Source organism: Lissotriton helveticus, chromosome 7, assembly GCF_964261635.1.
Source record: "Lissotriton helveticus chromosome 7, aLisHel1.1, whole genome shotgun sequence".
NCBI classification, from domain to species: Eukaryota; Metazoa; Chordata; class Amphibia; order Caudata; family Salamandridae; genus Lissotriton; species Lissotriton helveticus.
This window is the reverse complement of record NC_136068.1, coordinates 1,572,051,090-1,572,078,357: the sequence shown is the minus strand read 5'-3', so window position 1 is coordinate 1,572,078,357 and position 27,268 is coordinate 1,572,051,090. Positions and strand designations below refer to the sequence as shown.

General features: G+C 47.3%; 1 protein-coding gene across 11 annotated transcripts in view; it reads right to left on the bottom strand.

The window, feature by feature from the left end:
- KASH5 (KASH domain containing 5) overlaps positions 1–27,268 on the bottom strand; it is a 3,089,192-nt gene that overhangs the window by 3,054,702 nt on the left and 7,222 nt on the right. For 10 of the 11 annotated variants that reach the window (XM_078655096.1, XM_078655092.1, XM_078655090.1 and 7 more), the window contains exon 2: positions 17,863–17,941. In XM_078655096.1, the coding sequence (XP_078511222.1) occupies positions 17,863–17,941 (79 nt within the window). Of the gene's footprint in view, positions 1–17,862; positions 17,980–27,268 lie in introns of all 11 variants that reach the window. The other variant, XM_078655089.1, reaches the window with a different exon arrangement.

Below are 27,268 nucleotides of genomic sequence, written 5' to 3'. Positions count from 1 at the left end.
AGCAGCGCTTACTTGTTTATTTGGTTTGTTAACTAGCACCCATTTCTTTAGACAAGCCACATCTAAAGAAAGGTGCACGGCCGCTATGAAAGTGAAAGCGTGGCATGAGCGCAAGTTGACAAACATGTTTATTGCGCCCCTTGCTGCGGTTTCACTTTAAAGTTGGCCACAATCCTTTCTTTAGACACGGCTGTCTAGAGAAACAGGCACGCCCTCCATGAATGTGTAATTTGCAATGTAATAGGTCTCACATTTGCGCGAGTTTAAGCTATTGCATTGCCAATAGCTCAAACTCTCGTAAATGCTTGTTTTATCACGCGCTCTATGCCTGCCACAGCGCTTCCTCCGTGCTCCAGACAGGTAAGTGAAAAACCTGCATATTTACATTCAGTCCCATACTTGATACTAAACCCGAATGTGGCCTTAATTGAAGTCAATGGGAAAAAAACATTCTCCTGATTATTTTTTTTAATCCCATTTCCTCTCCTAAAATGTTGGCATCGATGAGTCTCAACCGCTGCCACGCATATATTGGCCTAGACACGGGCCGCAGATGAAGGAAACCTGTTCCCCAGCTCCTTACCATCTCCTGGCTGCATCTAAGGCTTCACCTGTTGGACCACTATAGAAGGCAGGCGGTCCAGCCAAGAAGTGCTGCAGGTGAGTGTAGGATTAAGAAGGATTAGGCAGGGCGCTCAGCTGAGCTTTCACCTAAGACATATGAACGGCCATCTTGTTTGGCAACGCCCCCCCATAATTTTCTACTATTAGCTCCCAGTGGGACAATAGCTTAGTGACCTATATTTAGAACATACTATTTATCTCACACAATATTATTTCAGACATCATACTGACAATTGTTCTGGTATCATACAGCACTTTTTGAGCCCTGCAGATGTTCACTAAGAAAACAAGTTACTTACCTGTAACTGTAGTTCTCCAGTATTGGAAGCTTTCATTGATTCACATGCCTGAATCATTCCCAGTCAGTCATCGAGACGGGAGTCTCCGGTATATAAAAAAAGCAATGCTTAGTCGTATAGCAAACTGAAAAGAGGCCTTGGCCCATTTAATTTTTGCAACCAATAACCTTCGTTACGTAAAACAGACCAAACTTGTCTCTGGACCAATCAGAGCTCCTCACCCTCTAGAACACTCCTGAGAGAACCTTTTGCCCCTCGGATTTTCACGCACTTGTGCCATAGACACCTTTTGTGCTAAATCCAAGGTGAGCCTCTCGGGTGAGGAGGGTGGGTCGCATGTGATTCTAGGAAAGCTTCCAATACTGGAGAACTACAGTTACTGGTAAGTAACTTGTTTTCTTACTCCAGTATTGGAGCTTTCATAGATTCACATGCCTGCATGTGAATAGCGAGCAGTAAATTATAGCACATTTCTTGTCACCTAACACCACAAACTAGGCAACCTGTGTCATCTGACAATAGCAGTAGTCGTATATAAATACATATAGATAAATGTTCATAAATCATATATAATACAGCATATAACAATAAAATGTGCTTATATCACCAACAAAAGGAATGAGGGATGGTAAAGAATGCTCACGGTTACTGAAAAAGGTTCCTCAGCACTGCTTGTCCCACTGCCACGTCCTTCTCTGCAGGTGCATCAAGGCAGTAATGTCTGGTGAAAGTATGCATACTCTTCCAGGTAGCAGCCCTGCAGATATCCTGGATAGGTACAACCGCAAATAAAGCAGTGGAAGTGGACACTGCTCTTGTAGAATGTGCACGTACACGTGCATTCAACAGCTTCCCGGTCGCCTGATGACAGTACTGTATTGCACTTAAAATCCATCAGGCAATTCACTGTATTGACAACGGAAACGCTTTCCGGGGGGCAAAAAAAACAGAAAACAATTAGGAAGACTTCCTGAAAGGCTTGGTTCTTTGCAAGTAAAACTTCAGACAACGCTGAACATCTAAAGAATGGAGAGCCTTTTCCGCTGCTGTCGAAGGTTGAGGAAAAAACCTCTTAAGGATCAACGGTTAATTTAGGTGAAAATCGATTGGTACCTTTGGAATGAATTTGGGATTAGTCCTGAGGACAATCCTGTCCTCCCTAAATTGTAGAAATGGTTCCTGAATTGTGAGAGCTTGTATTTCCTCAACTCTCCTGGCTGACGTGAGAGCTATCAGAAGAGCCACTATCCAGGATAAGAATTTTAGATCCGCCCTGTGAATTGGCTCGAAGGGCTGTTTCATCAGTTGGGGTAGAACAATGTTCAACTGCCAGAGCGGTGGTGGGGGTCTTATAGGAGGGAAGGTCCTAAATAATCCCCTCATGAAATGTTTTACAATTCTTTCCGACCACAGAGATGGACCTGACGAAGTCCTCCTATGTCGAGAAATCGCAGCCAGATTTACCTTAACGCATGGGCCAACCTAGATTTCGCTTGCATTAGGATATATGGCATAATTTGATGTGCCGCTGAATTCAGATGATGGAGATTGTTTTCCTGGCACCACAAACGGAATCTTTTCCAATTTCATCCTATACGTTCTGTTTGTACTCTCCGCCCCCTGGCCATTGACAGTATATCCCTGCATTCTGCAGAAATCTCTAATTGGTGAAATTCGTGGTATTCAGGAGCCAAGCCGCTAATCGCAGAGATTTCGGGTCTGGATGAAGCACTTGTCCCCGGTTACATTGTCAAGAGTGATGGTATCGGCTGCAGACGAATTGGATGATTCTCCAACAGGAGCAACTCTGCAAACCAGTGTTGCGTGGGCCACCAGGGAGCGATCAGTATTACTTTGCACCGTTCCTTCCTTATCTTTGTGAGCACACATGGCAGGAGAAGAATCGGGGGAAAGGCATAGGCAAAGACGCCTGACCAGGCCATCAAAAACGCATTCCCCCCCAAGATCCCCGTTGGTGACGCCAACTTGCGAAGAACTGGCATTTATTGTTCTGGGATGTTGCAAGCAGATCCAGTGTTGGAACTCCCCATTCGCAGAAGACTCTTTGTAATATGTCCTGGTTGAATTCCCACTCGTGGCAGGTCGATTTCAGTCTGCTTTGATGTTCTGATCTCCTGGAAGGTGCTCTGCCTTTAGAGATACTCCGTGCTCCACAGCCCACTTCCATATCTTTTGTGCATCTCGCGACAAGGAGAGTGATCTTGTACCTCCCTGCTTGTTGAGATAGTGCATCGCGGTTGTGTTGTCTGTTCTCACTAAAACAGACGTTCCCTGAATTCTTGGAAGAAAAGCCAGTAGCGCTAAGCCCACTGCCCTGTGCTCCAGCAAGTTGATGTGAAGTTGCTGTATTTCCATCGACCGCTGAACTGCAGATCCTGAAGGACTGCTCCCTATCCTTCCAGAGATGCATCCGTGGTAATCACCAATGGAGCTGGATCGGTAAGGAAGGAAAGACCCACCGATATGTTTCTGCTTTGGGTCCACCATGTTACTGCCTGCATCATAGCCAGCGTGACTTTCACTTTGTCCTCAAAGTATCCCTCTGCCTGGTGCTCCTCCTGCAATGGGCACATTTTTAGTCGGCAAAAAGGAATGAGAGGTATGCAAGAGGACATCGTTCCCAGCAGCGACTTGCATTTGCGTACTGAAAGACACTTTACTCACGAACTCTTTGGCCAGAGTTACAAGCCCCAGTTGCCTCTCTGTAGAGGGAATTCCTTTGTTTACTAAAATGTCCATAATCGCCCCTAGGAATGTAATCTTTCTTGAAGGTTGAAGGGATGATTTTTCCACATTCAAAGTCAGTCCCAGTTTGGCAAACAACGGTATGCATGCCATAGTTGAAGTTTGAGCTGAAGTTTCCAATGGTGCTTTTATCAACCAGTCATCCAGGTATGGAAATATGGTGTTTTCGTTTTCTGAGAAAGGCTGCCACTGGCGCCAGACATTTTGTAAAAATTCTCGGGGCAGACTTGAGGCCAAATGGCAGCACTTTGAACTGGTAATGGTCTCCGGCCACTGTAAACCGAAGATATATTCTGTGGGAAGGATGAATGGGGATATGAAAATTTGCATCTTGCAAGTCTAGGGTGGTCATATGATCCCTCGGGTTCAAGAGTAGCAGAATGTCTTGAAGGGTCACCATTCGGAAAGACTGCTTCTTGAGGTAAGTATTCAGAGATCTCAGGTCTAGAATTGGACACCATTGGAGAGTATTCTTACGGACCAGGAAGAAACGGGAAATAAAATCCCTTCCCTTTCTGGGAGATGGGCACTGGTTCTAATGCTCCCTTTCCGAGCATTGTCCGAATCCCCCGGCGCATTTGAGATAAAGGTTTGATCTCTTGACCTGTAGGCGGATTCCAAGGGGGGAATTGAAGAGATTCTAGAGTATGTCCGAATTGTATGATATTGAGGACCCATTTGTCCGTCATTATTTTCTGCCAATGATGTAGATGGGAAGTAACTCTTCCACCCAAGGGAACTTGCGGAGGGGAAGGAATACATGAAGCCGGATACCGGAGGTTGTCATTGTCTTCCGTTATTGTCTTTTCCCTGACAACCACCTCGTCCTCTAGGAGCTGACTTAGCATGGCTCCCTGACTGTCTCTGCCCATACTGTCAGAGACAGTGACGGTATTGTTGTGATGATGAGGAATAAGAGGGGTATCTTCCCTGTTGGTAACCCCCTCTAAAGGATGGTTGCCTCTTCCTCGGGTGCCTCGAAAGGTCACTTTACGGTAATGTACCATGGGTCTTTGTATCTTTCTTGATACCCTGAAGGGCCTCATCTACTTGCTTTCCAAACAAATCTTCTCCATCGAATGGTAGATCTAGAATTTTATTTTGGACCTCTGGTCTAAAGTCCGTTGCTCGTAACCAACCTTGGGGTCGCAGGACTGCTGCACCTCCCAGGGAGCGAAAGGCTGTGGTCGTGATATCCATCGCACAGTCAATGACTTCAGCCGAAGTCCTCTCTCCCTCCTGAAGAACCTTCTTTGCTTCTTGTCTGTTGTCTTCCAGAATGAGGTCCATGTATGGAGTCATATCACACCACATCTGTCTGTCGTATCTGCCCAGAATGGCCAGGAGAGCCGACAGAGGAAAACCTTTTTCCCGCATTGTCTAAACGTCTTCTCTCTCTGTCAGGAGGTGCTGATGTAGGCGCAGATGGATTGTTAGATTTCTGTTGCGCCGCTTGAGAAATTACAGAATCCAGCTTAGGATGGCCCAGTAAATACGCTGGTGCGTCCAAAGGGGCCTTATATTTCTTTTCCAATCTAGCGAGCACCGGTGTGACTGTCATCAGTGTCTTCATCACCTTTAAGCCTTCCTCCCACACATGGTTAACAATTGGTATAGCTCGAACAGACTTATGGTATGGCTCTTTAAAATCATATAGGAAGCATACCGTCTGTGTTGTAGTCATTGGAAGCTGGAATATCTTCGCAACCCTTTCCATCAAATTATGGAATCCACCAATATCCACCGGCGGAGAATCAGCAGGTACTGGCGTGGGCGATGTCGGAGATGGAATCAGGTAGTCATCCCATTCCTTGTTGGGATCCGTTATTTCTCACCTCTTCTTGGTCATCATCGTCCGTGGTGACCGGGTACTGTTGGTGCTGAGTTTGAGGAGTTGGAGGCGTAATTTCCTGTAGCGACTCCCTGCTTTTGACTGGAGTAGCAGGGATGGAATATGGATGTGGATGCGAGATTGGTATTTCTTGAGAAGCTATTGTCGGCGGAAATCTCTTTTTATAGTCCACCAGCATAAACTGCAGATCCATCATCATGGAGGATGGCATCGCAACCATCTCCTCCTGGTACCCTTGGCGATAGTGTTGTTGCGTGGGGTTCTGGTACTCTCCATATCCCTCTTCATAATTATCATCCTGACATTTTACATTTAGTTGTGATGGACTACTAGCATAACCTAAGGGTCCGTCATCATCCTCCTCTTCAGAATCCTCCTCCTCCAGCAGTTGTGATGGCACTAGCGGAGTAATTTTGCTTGGGGAGGTGACCTCTGGCGTAATCTTCCACTTACGGACAATCACCAGTTTTTCTGGAATTTCTTTTGTCGACGAGCTAGCCGACGAGATCGACGTCGACAACGCTGTCATCGATGCAGTCGTCGACACCAGCCGTAGAGAGCTATCCGTCAACGACATAGTAACCGTCAATGTCCCTGTCGACGATCTTGTCGTCGTCACCGTCGACGACGATCCTGTCGTCGACAGGGTCATCGTCACTGTTGCCGTCGTCGTCGATGCCGTCGATGTTACAGGTGTCAACGGAGAGGACACCGCCATAGGCAATGATTGTGACTTTGATAAGTTTGTTTACCTCTATCTTCGTTGTCGACGATGCAGGTTTCTCCGTCGATGATGCAGGTTTTTTAGATTTTTCCTCAGGAGGCATAGAAAACGGCTTTCTGAAGGGTTCTTTGACATGATGAGGTGACTTTGATGCCTCAGAGTAGATGCTTTTGGACGATTTTTCTCCAGAAGTATTTCCTTTACTCTCCTTTTCCTTAGATTGAGATTTTGAAGGGCTATGCCCAGAGGACCCATGAGTGTTTTCTTTTTTAGGGCCTTCTCAGGACATTCCTCTGAGGAATGAGTAAGAGGAGATTTTCTTCTCTTTTGAGATCTCCTACACGTAGAGGAGGATGCCTCATCACTGTCACTAGAGGTAACCTCCTTTCTGGACTTTAGCTTTTGCAGCCATATCAAAAGGCGTCCCTCAGAGTCTTACTAGAGAAAGTGCGACATACTTTGCAGTCTTTGGCCTGGTGATCCGGGTATAGACAGTAAATGCAGTCTGCATGTGGGTCATCAGTGTAGACACTTTTCTTTGAACAAGTGGCACAGACCATTCTTCTCTTTCCCAGACATTCTTCAAAGAAGGTATCCCAAGACAATCCAAAGTATTACCAAATCCAGCTGAAGATGAAAGAACTAAGTTCCTAAAAAGGTTGAAAATAGCAGAATTTGATCAGAGCTCAAAGACTTCCTAGCACAACATGCGGTAGAAAATCTGACGGGCAAAAGGTTCTTTCAGGAGTGCTCTAGAGGGTGAGGAGCTCTGATTGGTCCAGAGACAAGTTTGGTCTCTTTTACACAACAAAGGTTATGGGTTGCAAGAGGGAAATGGGCCTTAGCCTCTTTTCAGTTTGCTATACAACTAAGCTTTGCTTTTTTATATACCGGAGACTCCCATCTCGACGACGGGGAATGATTCAGGCATATGAATCTATGAAAGCTCCAATGCTGGAGTAATGTAACAGCTGTATGCAAACAGATGGGAGGTGTTTCTCTGCATTGATGGGGGCTACAATACAGCTCACTGCTACCGTCTTCTGCCAGGTGCCATTTTCTCTAGACTACAACTCAAGTACCATTTATGTATAACTTTTGAAAAACCTGCTAAAGCAAACATCAGTGAGAAAATGTTGCTTCCAGAAGTAGTTAGTATTCAGGCCACACTAAAAATGTGATGGAAATAATTTTAGTTTCTGAATGCTTTAAGAGATAGTACTGATTGGAAGGAAAGGTAAAGAGTTTATACGTACCCAACTTATAAGCATTTCACCGGCTAAGAACCTGGATAAGCCTCGAAAAATCCTATATTATTGCTGTTCCTGGTGGACAGAAGTTTAAGGAGTTGCATTATGTTATAGATCATTCAAAAAATGCATTTGTAATGTCCTATGCTAATAGGAATATCAGTTGCGAGTCAACTGGTTTCATGCCCTGGGGTTGCAAGTTAAAAGTTCTTTCCTAGGTGCTGTTCTTTCAGAGATACAGCGCATTTGGTTCACGGCAAGAGCTTCCCTGAAAAAAATTCTAGCCTCAAAATTCGTGAACAAAATGCTAACCAGTAATAGTAACTGGCAGTGGGAGGATGCCAGCGGTGTTAGAAAAACATTATATTCTGTACAAGTAAGACGAGAGAGAGAGTGTGCGTGTGTGTGTGTTTTTTAAGGCTCTGGTTTATCATACGCTTAATGTATAATTGGATCCAAGTGTGGTAGGGGGTTCACTCCTTGCTGGGGGCGGAAATGAGGAAATAAGGTGGCCCAATATTTAATGTCCTGATGGTTTGCATGATACTTCCTTTCACTTCTAGGTACCAAACAATATTCTCCAATGCTGCATACCAAACTTGAGTCAATGAAGTCCAGAGTAAATTGACACAGCCCCTAACTAAAAACTTGGTACAAAAAAAGCATGTACTGTAAGGATAAGTTACTTACCTGTAATCCTAGTTCTCTTCCAGGGGTATCCTCATCAAAGTCATAAGCACTGAATATTCCCGCCCATGTGCGGGGACCCCGGAAATAATATAAAATTATATATATGGAAATCACATATATCTAGCTCCACATATATGTATGAACATATATCATGTTTTCTCACACCAATGCAGCCCCAAACTGAGACTAAACCTTGTAATTACCCATAAATATGCTGTATTTGCAAGGATATAAAAAACACATTAGGTCAAATAGTACTTGAACACTGTGTTTAAATGAGCAAAACATTCATAAATCCAGAAAATTGCTAATAAATAGACATTGTTAGCCCACAGGCTGCATTGTAAAGCAATAGCATAGAAAAGGAAAGCATTTTCAACAAAAACTGGCACCGCGCCTTTAAGGCAGCCATGACCCTCTAGCTTCCCATCATGCCTCAGGGGTGACAGTTAGGTCAGTTGTTTTTTGCATAACCCTGAAAGTCAGGGCTCAACCATAAACTGTAAACATTTTTACAACGTCTCATTTACCTGGGGAGGCGGGTGGGTTGCTTATGACTGATGAGGATACCTCTGGAAGAGAACTAGGATTACAGGTAAGTAACTTATTCTTCTTAAACACGGACTATAAAATCTTGAGCAAAATTCTTGCAACAAGACTGGCCCAATATATTCCGTCGCTCATTCACCCGGACCAATGCGGCTTTGTGCCGGGCAGGAGCACTGCCATGAACCTACGACGACTTAACCAACTTATGTCAGGTGCACCAGGACGGTCGAACACGGAGGGATGCATCTCATTAGATCTGAAGCAGGCGTTCGACTCCATTAAATGGGACTATATGTTAGTGGCACTCAAATGCTTTGGGATACCACCAGAGTATATTACTTGGGTGAGGCTACTGTACACCTGCCCGACGGCAAGGGTCCACACAAACAAATGCATCTCTGCGCAATTGGACATAGCAAAGGGTACAGGACAGGGATGCCCGTTGTCCCCACTATTATTTATACTGGCTCTGGAGCCGTTACTATGCAGACTTCGCAAGTCGGCGCAGCACAAGGGCATACAGAGGAACGGAGTGACCCATGTGGTGACAGCATATGCGGATGACATTATCCTCTACTTTGGAGACTTGGGGGGGGATCTGAGACCTGTTCCTGATATATTTCATAGCTTCAGTGCCCTGTCAGGCCTTACAATCAGCGCACCTAAATCCTACGGATATTTCTTCTCCACAACCAGAGCGGAAACCCACTTACTCTTTGCACCTCACTCTTTTCAGATGGCGGAGACTACATTCCGCTATCTGGGAATCCAGATCTACAGAGAGGCAGGGGATCTGTTGGATGGCAACATAGGGAGGGCGGTAAGAGCACTGAGGTCACAAGTGCAGTTCTGGACTACGCTGCCGCTTGCGGTGGCGGGCAGAGTGGCCATCTCCAAGATGGTGGTCCTGCCCCGCTTGCTGTACTACTTTACTGGATTGCCGCTGAGGGTCCCTGCCTTTATATTCAAAACGCTTAATACACTGTTGACCGAACTGATTTGGGGCTCTGGGAGACGACGGATTAGCCTGACCAAACTGCAACTTCCCACGGATGCGGGAGGTATGGGGGTCCCTGACCTTCGGGCATATAACTTCGCCTGCCAATTGCAATGGCTGGCTTACTGGCTAGCAGGACGAAACCTACACGAGATTGGCATGTCGAACATGGACTGGAGCAGGGGAGGTATCCATACCCTGCTACTCCAGAGGGCGGAATTCCCGAGGTCGACGCCCCCCCTGCTTCGAATAGCGATAGAATATTGGAAACGAGCGGTGAAATTTACGTGTACCACGTCAACTTATGCCCCTACGATCCCATTGCTGGGGCTTCCGGTTGGATTGAGGGCAATCTTGTCCCTCATGCTCTCGGACTGGCATGACTCGGGCGTGTCACAAGTAGGGGACCTGTTCGGTGACGGCCGGATCATGACGTTCGAAGACTTTCGTACCACACACCACACACCCGGTGGATTGTTTCTGCTACGCGCAGGGGTGAAACGCTACATCACACAGGTGTGGGCTCCAGACGGACTGGAACCGCCAACGAATCCACTACTCACAATGCAGTACCTGATGGGGTCGGGAAGCCATTTGACCAGATGGTTAACACGCGGCATAAGGGAAGGCAGGGCAATCTCGTTACGACCCTTACGAGATAGATGGGAACAAGACATTGGGAGGCCACTCAGGGACAAGGAATGGGACCGGATTCTGAAATACCCTAAGAGAGTGTCGAGAAATCAGAAATTCAAGTTTATACAGCTCATGCTCCTACACAGGGCGTATCTGACGCCTCACCGCCTACACACAATGTTCCCAGACACACCTGACACATGTCCAAGATGTGGGGCGGAGGATGCACGTATAGTACAAATGGTTTGGACCTGCCCCAAACTGGGGTATTACTGGACTACGATACAAGATGACCGGGCTAGGCTGGTTCCCGCCAAACCATACAACACACTGGAATACATCATACTGGGTCTGGGCCCTACAGAACGGAAAAAGAGTGCAGGCACACGATTCACTGATTTAGCCCTGCTCCTAGCGAAACGTACCTTGACCATGAAGTGGAAGTCACCTAGGCCGCCGGGCCCTGAAGTGTGGAGGGCGGAGGTGGTGAGATGGGGGAAGGCTGAGAGCGTAGTGTTGCACCGCGAAGAGCGTAAGGGACTTAGGAAGAACCCCATTTCCCTGGACTGGAACGGGTTACTGGGGTCATTTGAGACAAGTAACGACTCAGAGTCGGACCACACACAATAGATCTAATGAGACAGGTGGGATGCATGCACTAGGGCCGCAATACTCCTAATTGGACTTGTCATGATTGGGTAGGATTTGATACACGTTCTACGAGTGCACGGGAAATGATTACTATGTATGATGAGCACTATATACCCCCAGAACAGAAACAGATGCAGTAGGACCATAATATGCAGTGTACATGATTGGAAAGATTGGAACCACGAGCGATCACAACGTACAGTGGAATAGTGCCATGGGGGGGAGGGGAGGGTAGGGGGAGTTATGTTCAGAACGTTCTTAAATAACAAAATGAAAATGATTGTATACAACTGTCACGATGTTATCACATACATACTATGTATATAAAATGAGAATGTACTGCGCCGTTACTTGAGAACTGGCATTATCCTGTTAATAAAGAAATTTTCAAAAAAAAGTAACTTATTCTTCTTTTCCAGAGGATCCTCATCAATAGTCATAAGCACTGAATAGAATAGCAAGCCCATCAACCACCTGCAGGTAAATGAGAAACACATGACCCAACCAAAGGGTGTAATAGCCGAAAATCAGCTATTAAACAGATTTCACAAGGAGGCATGGCCTACTTGTGTATCTGCTCTAGTGTCTGAATCTAGACAGTAGTGTCTGGTAAATGTATGGACGGACCTCCAGGTCGCCGCCTTACAAATCTCAGATATGGGCACATTATGAAGAACAACCTGTAGTAGCCGCTTTTCCTCTGGTGGAATGCGCTTTAGGAGAAAACCCCAGGGTCTTCCACGCCAATTGGTAAGCAAGTTTGATACATGAAACTATCCACCTTGAAATAGAACGTTTCGAGGCTGCATAACCTGGTCTGATCGATCCATAGTTGACAAATAACTGATCAGACTTACGTATCGTTTTGGACTTATCAAGATAAAATTTCAGAACTCTTTACAGGGCCAGCGAATGCAATGCCCTCTCAGCTGGAGTGGAGGGATTAGGAAAAAAGGTGGGCAGAGAGATGGTCTGGTTTACATGAAAATCTGATACCACCTTAGGTAGGAAAGAAGGATGTGTTCTCAACACTACCCTATTCAGATGGAACACTGTGTAAGGCTCTTTGGAACAGAGAGCCTGAATTTCGCTCACCCTGCGAGCTGACGTGATTGCTACCAAAAAAGCAGGCTTCCACGAAATATGCTGCAAAGTTGCTTTATGAATGCGTTCAAAAGGTAGACCCATCAATTTTGAAAGCACCAGGTTCAACTCCCAGAGGGGTGACGGAGGTCGCATTGGAGGGTAAACCTTTTTCAACCCCTGCAGAAAATCCTTCACAGCTTGCAACTGGAAAAAAGAAGGTTGGGAAGGTGAACGCCTATAAGCTGTTATAGCAGCCAAATGCACCTTAATCGAATGAAACTTCTACCCTGCTTTAGCCAGATACAATAAATAAGGAACAATTACTTCTTCCTGGCCCTTGAAAGGATGACAATTGTTCTGCATACACCACATATAGAAACGCTTCCACTTGCATGCATAAGAATGTCTTGTGGAAGGACGTCTTGCCTCTTTTAAGATGGACATGCAGTCTTGCGGCAGTCCTAGGTGGCCGTATTGTAGACCTCAGGAGCAATGCTGCCAAGTTCAGTGACGGAAGGTTGGGATGATGACTCCTCCTGTACATCTTGGATAGCAGGTCCGGCCTGCATGGCAACTTCCTGTGCGGAAGATAGATGGAGAAGGTCCATGTACCACCATTGTCTCGGCCAATCGGGAGCAATGAGGATCATTGTTGTGTACGAGTTCGTCAGCTTGCTCACCACCTTCGGGATCAGCGGAAGGGGTGGAAAGGCATACACAAATTCCCCTGACCAGTCTATAAAAAGAGCATTCCCTTTCGATCCTGGTCGGTAGAATCTTGAGGCGAAATCTCTGCATTGGGTGTTTTGGTGTTTTCGTCGTCCACAAAGAGATATATGGTGGGACGACCCCAAGACTGGAAGATGCCTTTGACTACCTCGTCTTTGAGAACCCAGTCTTCTCTATCTTCGAAATGCCGGCATAGAGCGTCCGCCCTCACATTCTGTTCTCCTGGGACTGCTGTGATTGACAGATTGCGAGCTAGGAGCCAATGCCAACTGTTTCGGGCCTCCAGCAAAAGAGTCCATGAGCGTGTCCCTCCCTGCTTGTTCAGGTAGTACATTGTGGTGGTGTTGTCCGTCTGTACTAACACTGACGAGCTCTGAATCGAGGGAAGGAACGCTTTGAGGGCTAAGTGGACTGCCCTCAACTCCAGCATGTTGATGTGGTAAGTACGCTCTTTGGGGGACCACAGACCTTGCATTTGGAGATGACCCATGTGTGCTCCCCATCCTTGCAAAGATGCATCTGTGAATAACGTCTGTGCAGGAGGAGGTTGATGGAACAGAATTCCGTCCTGCATATTTTCTTCTTTTTCCACCAAGGGATGGACGCTCTCGCTGCGTCTGACAGTGTGATTTTGTCATCCCAGCGTGCTGACTGTTGGTCCCAACTGGTCCTCCAGATCCTGCTGAAGAGGACGCATTCGTAGTCTGGCATTCATGACCAGGAAAATGCAGGATGCCATCGACCCTAGCAGGGAGGCAATCCTTCGCACCTTTAGGTCTTTGCTGCAAAGCACCAGCTGACACTTCTGAGCTATGGAACACTGTCTCTCCTCCGAAGGAAACACTTTTCCTACCTCGCAGTCTAGCAGAGCCCCTAGGAAATGTATCTTCTGGGTAGGCTGTGAGACTGACTTGTTGAAGTTCACATGCAGACCCAACTGGTGGCAGAGGTCGATGCAGCTCAGAAATTGATTTCTTACACTGCCTTGGGAAGGACCTTTCAACAGCCAGTCATCTAGGTATGGGTACACGAAGACACCCCTGCGGCGTAGAGCGGCTGCTACCACTGCGACACACTTCATGAACACTCGGGGGCGGACTTCAACCCGAATGGTAGGACTTTGAACTGATAGTGAGAGGTCCCCACCCGGAACCGAAGGAATCTTCTGTGATTGTGAGCGATCGGCACATGAAAATATGCATCTTGTAGGTCCAGCGAACACATCCAATCTCCTCTCCTGAGATGAGGATATATTTCATGAAGCGCCAACATGCGAACCTTTCTCTTTTGACATACAGATTGAGTGTTCTTAAGTCCAGAATGGGTCTGTCTTCTGCCTTCCGCCCTTTTTTCTGACTAGAAAATATCGAGAATACACTCCTTTGCCCCTTTGAGAGATTGGCACCCTCTCGATGCCTGACTTGTTGAGAAGGATCGCCACTTCCTTTTTTAGAAGGTCCAGCTGATGACTTGATGCTGGCATTGGAACAACGGGTGGAGGCAGGTGTTGGAAACGAAAACAGTATCCATTCTGAAGTGTAGCTAACACCCAGCGATCTTTTGTAATGGTATGCCACTCTTCCATATGATGAGCGATGCTTCCACCCACTGGAGTGGTTAACGGCGCTGGGGGAAGGAAGGACTCATTGTTTAGATTGGGCTTTGTTTTGATTGTTGCCCTGGCGCTGATTTCCACCACCTCTGGTATTACACCTGCCCCTGTTGGTCCTGACCCTTCTACCACTGAGGGGTTTGAACCCTCTGCTTGGAAGAGCCTTTATTGTAGGGGGGAAACCTTCGTCTAAACTTTTTTCTTTTCAAGCCCCACGGCTTTAAGAGTGTCCAATTCTGCTTTCATCCGCTGCATCTCTTCATCCGTACTTGCCCCAAACAACGATGTTCCTGAAAACGGCAAGTTCAAGATACGGTTTCAATGCAGTAAGACGCAGCCAGGAAGACCCTCTTGCAAACACTCTGTGAGCATAGCCATGCGCTGAGAGGTTCGCACCGTCCGCTGCAGCGCTGATGATTTGGTTGGAGACTTGGCTGCCCTCCAAAAGAATCTCCTCAAAGTCTTTCCGATCCTCCTGCGGAAGTTTCTCGATGAACCACTGCAGAGAATCCTACAGGGACCTATCATAACAGCCCAGAAGCGGTTCCGCATTGGACACTTTTAGGAGGGAGGCGGAGGTATTGCAGACTCTTCTTCCCCATGAATCCTGCGACTTGCTCTCCTTATCAGGAGGTACCGTGGAGGAGGAAGCTACAGCATGGGATTTTCTCGCCGCTGCAATGATTACAGAGTCTGGTGGCGGATCGGCTCTGAGGAAGAGTGGATTCTCCTCTGGCGAGCGGTATTTCTTGAGAATCTGCGCTGGAGTGGCCTTTATTGTCGCTGGAGTGAGGAACACCTCCATGACTGGTTCAATAATCCCTGGAACCAAGGGTAGCAGGGGTTTGGGCACAGACTTGTGGTGCAGTCTCAAAAATAACTGAGGTTTTGGTCTGTTGCGTTGTCATGGGGACTCCTAGCTTAAGCGCCCCTCTGCCCAAGATGTCCTGGAAGGTAAAAATGTCATCCACGGGAGATATTCTGGATGGAGGACTGTCCGTTAAGGTTGGAGAATAATCCCTATGAGATCGAGTAGGGGAAGAGGAAAAAGTGGGAGATCTGCGTTCCCTTCTTCTGCTCCTAGACCTGGACCTCCGTCTGCCGGAGCGCACCTGGATGCGTGATCGTTCTCTGGGCCTGGAAACTGGCCTGTCTCGATCTGCTGCCAGCCTGGCCGCTGTTTCTTTGTCTGACACCCAATTATGGAGAGGCCTGTACCATCTTGGTGATAATCTGATGGAGGGCGACTTCCGAGTATCTCTCCTCACAGGCGAACTTGTTGGAGGGGGTGATCTCCTCTGTTCATGTGTCGAACGAGCAGGAGAGTGCCTGGACCTCTCACTGTCGGAGGAATATATCACCACATCTGGGGACCTGTTCCGGTAAGAGGAGTGGGAGCCTGAAGAAGATGATGAAATGCTCACTGGAGGCAAATTCTCTCTGGAAAGGCTTCTAGAGCGGTATCTTGAGCGACTCCGTGATGTCTGATCTGCTGGACCCCTCTTTCTTCTAGCAGTAAGACTCCTGCTCCCAGGAGAATGTTCTGTAGACCTAGAGTGTCCCCCTGAGGTCAACTCTCCCTCTGCCGCCAACGCCGTCTGTGGAGATCTCTGCTGCGACGGTTCTGTGACCTGGCGACAGAGCTGTAAACTCGACGTCTTAGCTTTCTGCTCAGAGGCCAGTTGAACTTCTCCTTGCGGAGATCTCTGACTCGACGTCGAACGCCTCTGGGATTCAGAAGGAGAGACTTGCTTCGATGTCTGGCTTCAGTGTTGATAAGCCGACTACTTATGACTCGAAGTCGCGCGTCGATGCTTTGACGCCGACAGAGGATGCTTTGACAACGAGCGTGGGTGGTGCGCCGTCGACAGAGATTGCCTTGACGTCGAGCGCCGGTGATGAAGTGACGAAGGGGTGTGCCTCGACGTCGAGCGTCGATGATGAGACGCCGACGGAGGGTGCCTCGAAGTCGAGCGTCGATGATGAGACGCCGACGGAGTTAGCCTCGACGTCGGACGCTCATGACTAGGCGTCGAAGGAGGAAGCTTCGCCGTCGTGGGCTTGTGATGCTGCCTCGACGACGGCTGTCTCAACGTTGAGCTCCTATGCGTCAACGGAGACCTCCTCCTCGACGCCGAACGTCGCCTGGTTGACATCGGCGGAAGTACCTTGGATCTCGACGTTGAAGTCTTCATCTTTGATGGAAGGTGACTCGTCTTCGACGCCGTCTTTGTCGTCCCTGGTAGCTTCTACGACGATGCCGAAGGTGAACAAGTCGGGACTTCTCTCGACGTTGTTCGCGCCTGTCGTTTTTTCTGTATCTTAGAAGACCTACCTCTTTCAGAGAGGCCATATATTCTTATCCTCTCTCTATCCTTGAAGTTCTCCTAGAAAGATTCTTGCAGTGTTCACAGGAATCTGCTGAGTGTGTCTCAGGGAGACAGAGGATACACACAGGGTGTGTATCAGTCCTGGCCTTCTTTTCACAGGAAGGGCAGGTGTCAAAGAAAGAAGGCATTTTGACAAAAATATTATTTTTTTGAAAGTCAAAAAAGGTAGCACTGACACTCTAAGCCTAAAAGACGTCGAGTGAAAGTAAAAATCGAGGAAAATCAGTAATATTTTTTGACAGAAAGCCAAAAAAAGGTAGGAGCTGTTAAACCAGGGTCCTGACTGAAGGAGCCGGAAAAAACAACTAACCTAACTCTCACCCCTGAGGCATGATGGGAAGCTAGGGGTCATGGCTGCCTTAAAGGCACAGTACCAGTTTTTGTTGAAAACGCTTTCATTTTCTATGCTATTGCTTTACAATGCAGCCTGTGGGCTAACAATGTCTATTTATTAGCAATTTTCAGGATTTAAGAGTGTTTTGCTCATTAAAACACAGAGTTCAAGTACTATTTGACCTAATGTGTTTTTTATATCCTTGCAAATACAGCATATGTATGGGTAATTACATTGTTTAGCCTCAGTTTGGGGCTGCATTGGTTTGAGAAAAAATGATATATGTTCAAACATATATGTGGAGCTAGATATATGTGATTTCCATATATAATTTTATATTATTTCCGGGGTCCGCGCACACGGGCAGGCGGGAATATTCAGTGCTTATGACTATTGATGAGAAATAAACGTATTGTGAGCAGATTTACATTTTTATCTTGAAAATACTTGAGAAGATGCTGTAGTGAATATCCATGAGAAATGATATCCTTCCCCGCCATCACAGTCTTAAATTTCTGTAGTTCTCGTGGGGTAGTCTCTCAATACCCCATTTGAAAAATAATGCATTCCTTGCTTTATCAGTCTCCCGCCCTCTTGGTATATCGGGAACAGTGGCATTAGAGCACTGCTGAAACCACGAGCTTCCAGTAGTTACTGTTGAAACTAGACTTACCTGCACCTTCGAAATCACAAGCATTGAACGCGCAGTCCAGCATTAGTTCCTCTGAGGTACATCCTTCCATAGCGGATTCCTGGAGCCGTACGAGAGGCAAAGATTACTGCAACTCAGCTAATAAAAATGAACATCATAAGTATATCCATACTCGGCGGCTAACGAAAATACTATATTGCAGTAAAATAAGTTCTCCATCATGTGCATCTCCATCAAATGGTGAAAGTCATAAACATTAGACTATCGACATGCACATGCTGGATAGTGAAACATTATACCAAAGATAAAAAAAACTCTCTAAACAAATAAATTATGCCAATTAAAACATTTCCTTTTTATCTTTTAACAGTATTAACACATGGACAATTATAAAAATCCCACTACACTATCAAAACCGAAATATTAACTTCATGGATCGCAACTCTTTTTCCAAACATTTCTATTTTTTTGGCTTTAAAAGGAGAAAAACTACCACATAATTTAATATAAATGGAAAAAATCCACTGCTATTTTCAGAGAACCAAGCCCAACCACAATTCCAGCATGCATCAAAGTGCCAGATGACCCCTCAGTTCATTTAGACAATCTTGTGAAGCAAATCGGACATTAAAAACCTGCATATTTCTGAAGGCTAGAATGTAGTTTATGAATTTAATCAAGGTATCTCTGGTAGAGAAATGGTGTTATAGTTAAGTTCCCATTTCTCGTACATCAAGAGATACTCATGATTATTGATAAATATTGGAACACAACAGCAAGCTTGCCCCTTTCACTGAGGTGGGATCGCCCTGGGGAGTAGAAGGAAGAACCAAACAATGAAAGCCTTCAACTTTTACTGCTTAGTAAGCTGGACTACTGGTCAGTTAGCTTTGGAGATCACACTTATCAGCGCAGAACATACTACTTTAAAATCCATCTCATTAGGCGCGCCGACTGAGAGCAGTGTAATTGTGATACAGACTTTGGTGCTTCTCGACCGTAGCCGTCACTTGTTGGAAAAGGGGGTCACTAGTTGGCCAGGGTTTGCACCTTTGTCCAAGTAGGGACCCCTCTTCCTAGTCACTCCAGTTTAGAGAAACAAGTAATCTTTATCTAAACCAAACAAGACCAAAAACGACAAAAATCCACAATACAGTAATAAAAATATGACTTTCAAATGGTACAAATAGTTCAGATTCAACACTTTTCACACAAAGGACCTTGGATGCGTCACGCACACACATATAAAGGGTCGCGCGGAAGGGGATGCTTCGGTTCCTTACACTCAGGGAAGGTGATGCATTGGTTCCTTGCTCCAGGGGAGGTGATGCGTCAGTTCCTTACTGCTGCGCAGGGTAGGTAATGTGTAGGTTCCTTACCGTGAGGAGGTGATGCATCAGTAGCTTACTGCTTGGGTAAGTGATGTGTCGGTTTCTTACTGCGTCCCCCAACGATGTGTCAGACTTGGCGCCTCGGTGCAATGCGACGATGCGGGACGATGTGTGGATTCTTGCAGCCACACAGCAGGGCTTGCGCCGGTATCGGTGCGGTGATCTCGAACTTCGGAGACCGGTGCACTTGATGCTTCGCGCAGTAATTAGTTACGCCGCGGGCAAGCGCTGCGTCGGTTTTTTCAGCGATGTGTCGGAAACGGGCACGGATGTGTCACGCTTCTTGTTGTTTCGTTGCTTTTCCAGCTCTCAACAGCCAGAACAACCTCCAGAGGCCCAGAAGAGCTACAGGCACCACTTGGCAGGTCGGAACTCCCAGCAAAGGAGTTCAGGGGTGCTAGGGGTGAAGTCTTTGTGTCCCTGAGATTTCAGAACAGGAGGCAAGCTATTTTTCAAGCCCTTGGAGATCTTCCTCAAGCAGGGGACACAGCAAAAAGCAAAGTCCTGGTCCTTTCCCTTTCCTCAGCAGAACGTAGCCAATGCAGGCCAACCCTGGACAGCAAACCGCACAGGAGCAGTATTCCTCCTCAGTCTCTCCAGCTCTTCTCGTTGGCAAAGGTCCTTCTTGATTCCCAGAAATGATCTAAAATCATGGGGTCTGGGCCCCTCTTTTTATAATACAAAATCCTTTGTTCTCTGGAGGCAGAGTTTCTGTGCCCAGCCAAAACCAGTTCTGTCCTCACTGGTGCAGCTTCCTGGCAGGAGGTGGAGACAGCATTGTCTTTGTCCTTGGAAGACCAGGCCCATTCAGGTGTGAAAGAAATCTCCTACCCCTACTCTGAATGCAGCCCAGGTCTATTCAGCCCAGCCCGGACTCACCCTGGAAAGGCAGGACACACCTCAACCCCTTCAAGTGGATGTCTGAACAAAATGCACATCCCCAGCTCTGTCACAGTCAATACACAACCTAGCAGAGGCACATTGGATGCTTAGGCAAGAACATTCCTACTTTCTAAAAGTGGTATTTTCAAACCCAGAATGTAAAAATCACCCTCACTAAAAGATGCATCTTAACATTCTGAGTTCAGGCATATCAAACTTTATTTTCCTATCTTGTTCCCATGGGCAGTAATGCTCATAAGATGTTATGAGCAAACTCACCATTCTATGCTATGGGGGACGGATAGCCTTACTATAGTGAAAAAACAAATTGGCAGTATTTCACTATCAGGACATGCCACACACATCAGGGCATGTCCTACCTTTCACAGACATTGCACCCTGCCCACAGGTGTACATGGCAGTACCAGACTGCACTCAGGCTCTGCAATGACAGGCCCAGTTACATTTACAGGATGCTTGTGTGGGTGGCACAATCAGTGCTGCAGGCCCACTAGCAGCATTTGATTTCCATGCCCTAGGCACACACAACGTACTAGTGACTGACTAGTAAATCAAATATGCCAATCATGGAATCACCAATCCATAACAACAATTTACAAAGGGAGCACTTGGACTTTGGCGCTGAACAGCAGTGGCAAAGTGCCCAAAGCATCGAGACCAGCAAAACGAAGTCCAACACCCAGCAAAACCAAAGGAGGCAAAGGCGAAAATACTGGGGAAACCCACACCAATGATGCAAGGTCCATCATCACCTCAAACCATCATGAAAACAAACACATGATGATAAGGACATACGTCAATTTGTTACATCAGGGCATCTCTGCAAAGTCGATATGGAGACGGTTGAAAGGACCATCAGACTTTCCAGTGTGCTTCAAGGCCACTGCAACTCTTTTGCCCACATTCTGCTTCTGCCATTTGGTACAATGCTGGCAAAAACTCTCTGCACTGATCAAAAATGGAGACTGCACCAGGAGAATCGGAAGGTGGACTCCATCCCATCTCTGCTCATGTGAGTCGGACCATGAATATGTCACATCATTGCAGGCAGGGTAGCATCAGGGAGAATGGTTTTTCCCCTCAAAGGATACAACAGAAAATTAGAATCCTTCAAAAATCCCATCCTTTCCTATTTCACCTTTTCTATAGTTGCCTCAGCTAATTAAAGGTATGCACAGTGTTCAGCAACATGTTAGACACCATCTCTCCTTCTGTAATACACAATTCACCCAAATGGAAGGTGCTGGTCTCAAAAGCACAATATCGGGCAATCATCTGCATAACGGATGCCTCTGGTGACAAATTTGTTATCGCTCTTATGTGCGGTACACTTCATCAAAGCAATCTCCCTTGGTATTTGCAGAGCGTCTAACAAACTTGAAACGTAAAGCCTAATCCTAATAGGAGTTCCAGCTGACGTTGCAGCTACAACTGAACAAAATCATGCACAACTCCGATCCCATGATGACGGTCAGTGTAAATAGAGACTCGCCAGCCCTCGGAGGTACAGCAGGCTCCGGTAAGGGCAATCAGTTCAGCCATCTGTATGGACGTTAGATGGCACAAGTAAGATGCTTCTACAACTTTCCTTAGTGTACACACAGCATAGGCGGCTCCTGAAATTCTGCATTAGTGCTTTAGACAAGACTTGTCAACAAAAAGGGCATGATCAGAGACTCAGTAAGGGGAACATCCAGTATGTCAGATCTCAGTTCTGTGCACAATTCTGTGAGACTAATGCAGTCATGGTCGAAATCACCCTCATCTTCTCCTTCTGGGGTTGGCAACAGAGAAGCAGGATTTCGTGTATTACATTTGCGAATAAAAACATTCTGCACTGCAAAAAATAACTTTCTTAGCGGGTTAGGAAGCAGTGGGGACTCGTCCTTTCTCCAGGGTCACCCCCAAAAGTTTTGCCTTTACACTCCACTTTTAGCTGACTTCGTTATTGTTGGCCTTAAGACTCTGTGAGCTTTATCACTGCTAACCAGTGCTAACGTGCTTCTGCTCTCCACTTAAAACATGGTTGAATTCAGGGTCGGCTCCTCCACTAAGGCGGAGGAGCATCGCCCCACTTCTTTAGGAGGAGTGAAGAGGAAAAATAAAATGATAATAACAGAACGTTATCTCTCTATTTTTCGTTCCTTGGTGAGGAGAGGGGCGAGGCTGGCCAATGCATGGGCCAGGGGGAGGAGTGTTAATCACACTCTAAGTGCACATGACTGTTTGGCTGGCAGTCTTGGCCTGGCCAAACAGTCATGTGCCCTTTGCATGTTCTCCACCCAGGCTGTATTGCAGCCTGGGCAGAGAACATGCACAGGCTGCCTGTACCCGCCTGAGCGCTAAACCACAGCACTGACCAATCACAACGCTGCATTGCAGTGTTGTAACTGGCTTAGGGGAGCCCGGGTGCTTCCTGCGACAGAAGTGGCAGAAAGGCGGCGGCTGGCGACACGACCAGCAGGTTAAGTTTTCTTTCTTTTTCATTTTCTACCAGCCACCACTGGTCAAATTGGCTTAGACCCACTTGGCATATTTAATTTACTCATAAGTCCCTAGTAAAGTGAAACTATAGGAGACCAGGACTTGTAAATTAAATGCTACTAGTGGGCCTGCAGCACTGATTGTGCCACCCACTTTAGTAGCACTTAATACATATCTCAGCCCTGCCATTGCAGCCCGTTTGCATGCAGTTTTAAACTGCCACGTTGACCTGGCATAAAAACCTTTTGCCATGCCGAATCCTTCCTTTTTAATAAACATGTCACCCCTAAGTTAGGCCCCGGACAGCCCAGAGGGCAGGGTGCAATCATCTTTAAAAAGTAGGACATGTACCTTCGAGTTTTATATGTCCTGGTATTAAAAAACTCTTTAAATTATTTTTTCACTAATGTAAAGCCTACCTTGTCCATAGTATAACATCGGAGTTACCTTATTTAGTTTTATAAATGTAATTTCTGAATGGGAACAGGTAATCCCATGATGTTTCTGGTCTATGATTAGGTGGGCCTGGAAGGGCTATCTGCTGACAGGATGGGGGGGGGGCTGAGCACAGCCTCATTCGCAACTGAATAGTCTGTGCTCTGCATTCACACAAAGGGCCTAACAACCCCATACTGTCACTGCCGCCTGGCGCCATGGCGGGAACACAGAAGACTCCATCCATGCACTTCAAAGGCAAAGTCTTAAAGCTTCTCTCACCTTCCAGAATCAGGGCACCTGGGTATAAAAAAGGTGATCTCCGAACCCAATTCTTCAGTACACCTTTGGACCTGGGAATATTCTGCAAGGAAGAAGGACTACTGTGCTGCTACAAGGACTGCTGTTTTAAAGGAACTGCTGACCTACTGCCCTCTTGCCTGGGGAAGAACTGGACCTGCAACTTCATCTTAAACCCAGGACCCCAGACTGACTCAAAGGGAGGTCTGCTGGCTTCCTGATGTGAACATCAGGGACATGGAAGACTCCCCAACGTCATGAACCAGACCCTGGATCCAGCTGCAGCACGTTCCTAACCCCCCCCCCCCCCCCCAAGTGCTGCCTCTAGGGTCCTGGACCCTTGGAGTGGTTCACGGGCGCTGAAATCAAACTTTTGGGCTCTTTACAACCACAAACAGGCCAGTTTGCACTGAGACTGCGCTGCTTGCACAGAAATCAGCATGACGCACCGCCAGACCATCTCTTCGCACTACAGCACCTACCACTAGCGGGGGTCAACCATCGCAAAGCTCTAGACCACCTGTCCGTGACACCCAGCCTGCTCATTGCAGCATGCCTACAGCCTCTCGCAACACTCTTCTTGATCTTCGCAGACCTTGCCAAAGCTAGAGGGATTCTTGGCACCAAACTTAAGAAGGTAAACCTTCAGGAGACTAATATAATCTGGGACCGCATCCGACCCATGCTCCATTTCTTTTGGCTTGAACGTTTGACTTTGACCCGGTGTAGGGCAACCAGATAGCTGTAGTTGGCGATTTGTGCTTTTAGGCGCGATTTTACATTTCATTCTTTAACAATTCAGAACTTTGGTGTTAGACCTGACAGCCTCAGGGAGGCCTTACCCCCAATTGGTTTCCTTCCTTCTCTACTTTTTCGGACTTCATTTTTGCTGGTATTAGGACTCTCTGCAATTTATCACTACTAACTAGTGCTAAACTGCTTGTGCTCTCTCCCCTAAACATGGAAATATTGGATCATCCCTAATTGGCATATTTAATTTACTAATCAGTCCCTAGTAAAGTGCACTACATGTGCCCAGGACCTGTAAATTAAATGCTACTAGAGCACCTACAGCACTTATTGTGCCATCCACTTAAGTAGCTTTTTAACCATGGCTCAGGCCTGCCATTGTCGAGCCTGTGTGTGCAGTTTACACTGCATTTTCGATCTGGCAAAATAAACCTTTAGCCAGGCCCAAACCTTCTCGTGTTATACATATAAGACACTCCTAACTTAGGCCTTGGACAAGTAAGACAAGACTGAGGATCAGCAGCAGCAGCTGGCGATGCAACCCAGACTTAATGGTAGCCCTGCCATGTGCCACACATCAGGAGCCATATTAACACATTTTTGTGTGGTGGCCGCATCACCGCACTAAAATGCATTAGACGTACATGTCCAAGATGGCGCCGACGTAGTAGTATTTCCACGGAGCTCTGCCGCCAGTACTTGCAGGGGTGGCGGGACAGTCACCCTCCGGGCTCTGCAAGGCTTCCAAACGAAGAGGAAGGCTACCTAACATCTATGGGGCTAATGGGGATCTGACTGTGCACCGGGCACAACAGTGGAAGCCTATAGTGTTTGGGACCCCAACTGGCACTCACTGGCGAACCTGGGCCCTGTGGTGCAACCCACAGGTCCCACCTCGACGCCTACATTTAAACAAGCTCCGCGTCCCTGCCTCGGAGGCACTGGCACTGGGCTATACTCATCCCTTTGTGCGCTACATCTGAGAGGGACACTGGCGCAAGAGGGTTTCACCCTTTGCGAGCTAAGCCAGAGGTCTCCTAGGGAGGGAAGCAGCACGACTCCTTGACCCAAGACCCACTTCCACCTGATCCGACGGTGATTACCACAGCTACCATGAAATCAAGCCGCACAAACAAAAAGGATACTAACTTCACAGACATGCTTACTAAACCACCCGCAAAGAAGCCTGATTCGATTGTGGGCACCCTGAAGGCAGCATCCACCCTCGCAGCGGCCATCGCAACGGACCCACATGAATTTGATTCACCAGTTTCACATGCATTCCTGGAGAATCTCTTCAGGACCCTAAGAGAAGACATCGCAGTCCTTAACCACTTGCGCGCTAGCGGTTTTCCCGCTGTGCGCTGGATTTTTCAAAAAGCCGCGTTACATGACGAGCTCAGCTCGTCATCAGCACACGAGCGCCGTAGCTGATGACGAGCTCAGCTCGTCATCAGCATCGAAGGGGTTAAACAAGACATAGCAGCGAATGTCAAAGACAACAGGAGAAACCTTGGTGAATTGAACCAGAGGGTCGACTCTTTGGAACAAGCTAGCAACTCCCATGAAGGGGAGCTTGTCTAGCACCGCCAAAACGTCTCGAGTTACAAGACAAGAACGCCGAATGCCACTACCAGCTGGGAGATCTTGAAAATAGGTCCTGATGTTCCATGTCCGCATCACAGGGCCCCCACTATAAGCAGTGGACTATGTCCTCCACCTGTAGCGCCAGGTAGCACCAGACCTTCCTAACCAGGACATTATATTAGACCACACCCAAAAGGCTGGCTGACCGGCTCTATCTCCAGGGCAGCCTCAGGACATACATACCTGTCTCCACTATTAGGAATCAGTACGTGACAGGAAGGCTATTGAGTTTGAGGGTGCAAATGTGTGGTTATACCAAGATCTCTCACCTATAACCCTACAGAACCACAGGAATCTTCGGCCCATCACCAGCCTCCTGTGAAATAAAGGGATCAGATCTAAGTTGGGACAACCATTTCGACTCTCCTTCATGTGAAACAATGAAATCCGGAGTGTCTGCACCCTCCTAGAGGAAGCATGCTCATTGCTGGACAAGGACAAGCTGCAAGATCCCAGGCAGACCCAACCGGAGCATCCATCGCCCACACCCGCTGGGGCGTGATGCCCTTCCTCTCATTGAAAAAACAATTCCGCAAACACACTGTGCTGGAAAGCCAGAAAGAGTGGGTCGCACTACTGAGCCAACTGTAGCTTCTAAAAAGAACAATTGATAGACAGAATGCAGAACCATGTCATACATTCACCCCAGTACAGAGATCTTGGCCTAAATCCCAAATTTTTTTGCTCACCATGCCAGTCCAGTTTGGACCCGGTCATATGCAAATCAGTCTTGACCCTGCACCCAATGGGAACAGTCCAGCCCTAACGGCCAGGCCAGGTCCTCCCTGGACTAGAAACAAGCATCCTAGGACTGGTTTCGGGCTTTCAGCCCTCGTCAGCCAGGATAGCTTGACTCCAGTGGCATGGAGAGCACGGGACCCACGTCTGGGAATACCCATCCCACTCGGGGTGACAAATGCAGTGGCAGGATAGTACTTCAGAACCAGACAATGACTGAGGAAGAAGCAGTCAATCTGTCCACAACCACTGACTGCAGTCAACTTCCACACAGCCTTAGATACCTTACCCTCTCAGGCCTTGAGCGGTCCAGAGGACCTGTCCCCCTTTGGTCTGGCTCTCACTTTTAGCGGCGGAGCTCCCCTCCTATACTACGCCTGAGAACAGACACAACCAATTGCTGACGACATGGACTCTCAGTTCTGGGATCACAGCAGTGTTCCCAGGCAGGGAACTCTTCAGTTGTTTTGTTCAATGTTTCCCCCTAACTCTGCTCCTCACCTTGACATACGCACCTCAGGCCCCACACGCTAGACATTCCCAAAGGGGACACGACTATAAGACCCAACCCATTGCTATCTCTCTAGCCTCACACACCCATATATCAAATGGTTTAAATACTAAGCCGTAATGCCCCAGTGAAAGGCCTAGCACTCCTCTACTTCCTAGAGCATATAGTTGTGATGTTTGCCTTATCCATGAAGCACATCTCCTTAAGGATAACTGGTACCGCTTGTGATCCCGCTGGATTGACCGGCAATACTTCCCCTCCGGACTTG